The 5,645-nt window shown below is 39.6% G+C and overlaps 1 protein-coding gene across 4 annotated transcripts; it reads right to left on the reverse strand.

The window, feature by feature from the left end:
- Positions 1-552: 552 nt before the first annotated feature.
- LOC125507390 (protein RETICULATA-RELATED 4, chloroplastic-like) lies at positions 553-3,385 on the reverse strand. Of its 4 annotated transcripts, none has more exons than XR_007282895.1 (5): positions 2,880-3,384; positions 2,669-2,737; positions 2,111-2,239; positions 1,835-1,981; positions 553-853 (listed from the first exon to the last, which is right to left on the reverse strand). XR_007282895.1 is itself a non-coding variant. In XM_048671978.1 (4 exons), exons 1-4 carry the CDS (start codon positions 3,162-3,164, stop codon positions 1,925-1,927), a joined length of 540 nt encoding a protein of 179 aa, XP_048527935.1. In that variant the 5' UTR covers positions 3,165-3,384; the 3' UTR covers positions 553-1,924. The 4 variants fall into 4 exon arrangements, 2 of the variants coding, with proteins under 2 accessions (XP_048527935.1, XP_048527932.1); XR_007282888.1 differs by having other exon boundaries at positions 553-867; XM_048671978.1 differs by having other exon boundaries at positions 553-1,981.
- Between the last annotated feature and the right edge of the window lie 2,260 nt (positions 3,386-5,645).

A 5,645-nucleotide genomic window follows, 5' to 3' on the forward strand; every position in this document is an offset into this window, starting at 1 on the left:
TCGTACCCTCAATTTTATCACCAACCGCACGCCAAATCAGTGGCTAGCAGCGCAACCTTCCGCTTAGAAGATCATGAGATCCACTCCTTATCGTTCTTCTTTTTCTTCTACTAGTAAACGTGCACGCGCAATGCGCGTCTTCGTCTCAAACAATATAGATTCAACAAAAATACAAGGCATGGCAGTTGATGATATTATTATCCCTAGTCTTTTCCACACAGTAGAATGATTGTCCAGTAGCATGGTACATAATTTTCAATATAACTATTACATAGAAGATGTAAAAGTAGGTTAAACCATGAACATTGTTTAAACATTATAATAAATCTGAATTTTAGCCTCTTACGAATTAATACCAACCTTGAAACTGTGCCAACTCAGAATAAGAAAACTTTGTTATTTCATAACTTGAAGCAGTGCAAGATCTGAATCATTTTCTTGCCTTTGGCAAAACTTAGACACAAAAGAAACTCAGTTCTATAATAACCATTTTCACATCCGCAAAACATACCGATTCCAACCATGCACATGTAAGCCAAAGGGAGATATCAAATACAAGGTCTCAAAGAGGATTTGCAAACGTGCAATAATGAATATTAGTATCCCATTTTTACCTTGGTATACATAAATTTATTCACACAATTTGCATATAAATGCAAACTATCTAATCACTGGGAATGAGGGTGGGCCGAGTATACGTTCCTCAATCTGAATAGGAAACAATCAGAATCATGAGCGATCTCCAAGCTTGCATCGTTGCTCCTCCACACTCTAGAACTTACCCCTACTTGTGCTCCAAAATGTTCTTCAACTTGCCGTTGCGAGTTCTCAATGAAATTATTCCTACAATGGACTGAAACGCACAACCTGAAGCAAACACATGTGTGATATGGCTAGTTGCCAACTGAATTCATTCTGCACACTTTTATTCGTAGTGATCATAAAAAGAACATCTCTTCAAGCTGACATGGTCCAAACCGAAAAGGAGAAAGTATTGACGGGGACTAACTTTAAAAGGCAAACAGAGCACCTTACCAAAATAAACACTATCAAGTGACACCTTACTAAATACAAAACAACATCTCAAAAGAACCAAACACCTTGTAAAGCAAAGAGTTTTTTTACGGTGAAAAGCAAACAAACATCACTCAACTATATCCATTTCAATTAAGACCTTTGTAGTGTACCATTTTATCTCGCTACAAAAAAGGTGTACCAATTAAAGGCACATAATCCAAACAAGAAACTGAAAACGTTCTGCACTTTTACATATTTATCCACGATTCTTTTATTATCAAGAATGTAACTAAATGCAGAATATGCAGAGTAATAGTCTTCAAGATCTACATGAAGAAATGTTATGCTATATACACAATCTATTTTGTATTTTCATAATACTGTCAAGAGATGGACTGTACAGAAGTAGCAACACTTCCCTAATGAAATCATAAATTAGTAGGATCCCTTACTAATCATAATTGATGAAAAGCAATACAAAGAAATATACATCTATTGGGGGCCTAGAATAGCCAAATGCACGTCTAAAGTGCTGCATTACAGAAATCTGCAAAATAAAAACCATGTTGTTTACCTGACTTGAGTTAATCTTCTATATCCTCATAATTGTAAAGACAGTTGGAACAACATGGAGAAACGACTTCATTATATATTCTTAATAGTAAATTAAGCACCAGATATAACAATGTAAACATTAATCCATGTTGTTTATCTGATTCAAGCAAATCTTTCTATCAACCCTATATCTAGAGATTGTAGTACTGCGGGAACAGCATGTACAAAAGCTATGATACATTTAGTACAGAAGATATGTAACCTGGTCGATTGTTGCCTTGTTGGGGACATGAGTAGAATATATAACTGACTAATTATGCGTTGAATGATTGTATTCTGATATGCTTAAGGGCTAACATGCATATCTCTGACATACTTTCTTCTCTAGTCCGTCATCAAGTTCAACTTCCTGCAAAAAGGAGTTGGGTTCGGAAAAGCAGCTAGATATTTAATTTGAACGAAGAGAAGATATCAACAAGGCTACAAAAATGAATAAATCAATTTGACAGATCAGAAGGAGCAGAAGGAGGGATCTAACATCGTTGCCAAAAGCATTGTTGAATCCATCAGCAACATCTTGCGCTCCCCCCTTGCTACCACCATCTCCTTGAGAGAAACAAGACCATAACCTGAAGGAAAAGTCCATCCCTTGAATGACGACCCCACCCTACAAAGAAAACTTTCCACAATTATGAATCACACCAGAAGCACATTAGTTCCTCTATTGAACAGTAATATCATAAGGACATTCCGATCTGGGTCACTTGTTGTACATTATGGTCAGACTACAATTATGACAAGATGATGAATAACGTGTAACAAAATTCTCTCTTGAATAAACATGATGAAAATAGGTTGTGTGTGTATGCTGCTGTATGGTCCGTTACGGAGGACGATGACAGCTTCGGCGGGGCCGGTGGCGACAACATGTAAAAAGGGAAAAATATATCAAATTTAGATATAAGATGCACTTTGCATTGCAATAACAAAGAGTTTTTTCTACTATCCCCATCTGCATGTGATTTAAAATGTCAGGGTTATATATCAACATATGTACATATTGCCCGTCTTCAGTAGCAGAAGACAAGAGGGGTACCACATCAGCGATGACGATGTCAATTTCTTTGACGAAGTTCTCCCGTCTCTTCTCGTACTCGGCAGCGGTCTGAAACAAACAGAGCACCAACAAAAAAGGGTTAGACAAATTAAAACATGATTTCATTTTCTTCTTCTTCTGAAAATCATAGGAGGATAAGATAAGAGTAAGTTGAAAGCATTCATGATTCATCCATGTCGATCCCACGGACCTTGGCGATCATGCTGACGCCCATCTCCATGGCGAGCTTGGCGATGAAGAGGTCGTCGGTGAGGAGGCGCTCCCTGGACCCTCTGAAGCCCAGCAGCCAACGGAGCAGCGGCGAGAGCTCCATCTCCGCGAAGCGCCGCACGATGTCGCCCGTGATGTGGCAGCCCTCCACGGCCGTGGCGAGGTACGCCGGTAGGCTGGAGATCTTCCTCTCGCCTGCGCCAGCACGAACATCGCCTCCCCCGGTAAACGCCCCACTCGCCGCCGCCGTCCCCTGTTTCATCATTCCCGTCGTCGCTGCTGATGTTACCACCGCCGCCGTTGTTGCCGTTGTTGCCGGGGAGGGCGAGGGGGGGTGGGGAGGCGGCGGCGGGGAATGGCAAGGCGGAGGCGGAGCGGTAGGGAGCGGAGGAGGGAGAGGCGGGAGGAGAAGGAAGGGGCGAGAGGTCGTGCGGGACAGCGGGAGGAGGAGGATAGGAGCAACCGACGCGAGAGCGTGGGGTTTTTGTTTTTCTTCGAGTCCGAGGACGGATGACGGGGGTCGATCGTGGGATTAGTGGGCCGAGCTAACCGTGGTTTGATGTTAAACATTGGGATGATTTAGATCGTTAGATCCTTTGATTGAATGGATGAGATGAATTGGTTCTCCGTCTTCTCGTGCTTTTATAGGGGTAGTAGATATATTTTCTTCTAGGCGGGCGTTAAAGGGCTGGCCCGATAGCTGGACAGGGAGAAACTTCCCTTCGTGCGTAATACGATAAATAGTCGCCGCGACCAACTGCGCTAACTATAGCGCTTAGTTTGGGCCGGCCCACGAACACACAACGCAGTAGTCCTAAGCATGAAAAAAATCACTCAAATAGTTAAAATCTCTAGGATTCAAACCCGCACCATAGCATTCTCGTACGAGTTCGGCCAACCACTACAACAACTCGACTTTAGTGACTGGGAATAGCACCAATAATATAATAATTTTTTTGAAATACCTTTGAATTTTGGTAGTGGCCGCGATATTTATTGCACAATAGCGTCTAGCGTCTACTATCACACTTAGAATTCTGAATTATTTGGAGAAATCGTGAATTTGAAAAGGTTCATCAATTTTTTTTAAAAAGTCATATTGCATAAAAAGTTCACAAACTTGAAAAAAGTGTCACAAAAAAAATGAAAAACGTTCATCAATTTTTAAAAATGTACACAAATTGGAAACGGTTCATCGAATGTAAAAAGTTAATTTATTTTGAAAATTAATTTTCAATTTTTTGAAAAGTTCATGAAATTTGAGAAAACTTCATCGAATTTGAAAAAGTTCATTGAATTGGAAAAATATCATCGGGTTTGAAAAAAAGTTCATCTATTTTTAATAAAGGTTCACCAAAAATTTTCTTTATAGATTTAAAAAAATCATTGAATAAAAAAGTTCATAGGATTTGGAACATCATTTTCTTAAAGGTTTATTGATTTTGAAGAAAAAGTTGATTGAATTTTAAAGAAAGTTCAACAAAATTGAAAAAAGTTCATCAGTTTTGAAAAAAAACATCAATTTGAAAAAGTTCACGCATTTAATATAAGAAAAACGAAAACACGAAACATAAAAGATAAGACAAAATGATAACATAGAAAGCATAGGGGGACATTTCCTATATATAGAACTGTAGAAAAAGGAGTAGTCATGCGCAGGAGCCAAGTTAGCGATGTGGTTAGTGCAGTTCGCTCGCAGTGAAGAGATCGCGAGTTGGATTGTTGTTACCCACAATCCCTCACGGACCTTTTTCGAGCTTTAAACAAAAAACAAAATGTGAAATGGATTGGACCAGAGCTGAGGATGTGTCAACGCCCGTTGCGCTAGCTAGCAACGCAACGCTCAGGCGCACGGGTGAGGATGGCACCCGCAGGGTTTGGATACGGATGGAGCCACCTCATACCCTTATCTGTTATTTTAAACCTTACCCATCACCTATATCCATACCCGTGGATGGGTACAATTTTTTTTCATACCCGTCACCCATCAGGGTAAATGGGTACCTGCGGGTAAAATTACCTAGATTTCCAACACATCAATTTGAGCATTACATAGTCATGAACAACAACTTATAATAATAATTTATAAACAACAACATGTCATGACAGCAACACATACTCGTTTATGGGCTAGCTATTGTGGTGCAGCGGCCTAACATAAATCCATGATGAGGTCTTTTTTAGGCTGTGGGATTTATGTACATATAATATGTTTGATTTATGAATAAATAATATATAAGGCCTATTTGTTAGAATATATGCGGGTACATGGGTACATGGGTCTGGGTTGTACTAAACCATACCCGCACCCACTATACCCGATGGATATGAAATTTTCCTATTTATATACCCATGATATATTTTTAACCCATACCCTTGCATTAATAGGGTTTTTACTCGCAGGGTAGGTGAGTAATGGATACCCATTACCATCTCTACGGGTGACTGGGCCGTCCTAACAACGCTCGTTGAGTCACCGCTCACTTGCTCGCTAGCGCTCGCTCATTCGGTTTGCACAGTCCCCTCTCCTGGTCGATTGAGTATTTACTTGTTGATCAGTTTAGAGTTGACCATTGGCTTTTGAACAAAAAAAATTCATGGATAAGAAATAAAGTTAGCATAAAGGGAAAAACTGTTCATAAATTTTAAAAAGAGTCACGGTTTTGAAAACTGTTCAAATTTTTTAAAAGTTCAGGTATTTTTCTGTTTTGAATAAAGTTCACTGATTTAAAAATTGTTGACAGAT

The sequence above is a fragment of the Triticum urartu genome, chromosome 1 (genome assembly GCF_003073215.2).
Source record: "Triticum urartu cultivar G1812 chromosome 1, Tu2.1, whole genome shotgun sequence".
Lineage (NCBI taxonomy): Eukaryota > Viridiplantae > Streptophyta > Magnoliopsida > Poales > Poaceae > Triticum > Triticum urartu.

Bases quoted from the DNA above. Each gene is read 5' to 3' on its own strand.
- LOC125507390 (XM_048671975.1), bottom strand. From the start codon at position 3,164: ATGATGAAACAGGGGACGGCGGCGGCGAGTGGGGCGTTTACCGGGGGA. The intron at 2,738-2,879 runs GTCCGTGGGATC...TGTTTGTTTCAG, and splicing joins GCGTCAGCATGATCGCCAAG to ACCGCTGCCGAGTACGAGAA. The intron at 2,240-2,668 runs GTACCCCTCTTG...TTTTCTTTGTAG, and splicing joins ACATCGTCATCGCTGATGTG to GGTGGGGTCGTCATTCAAGG.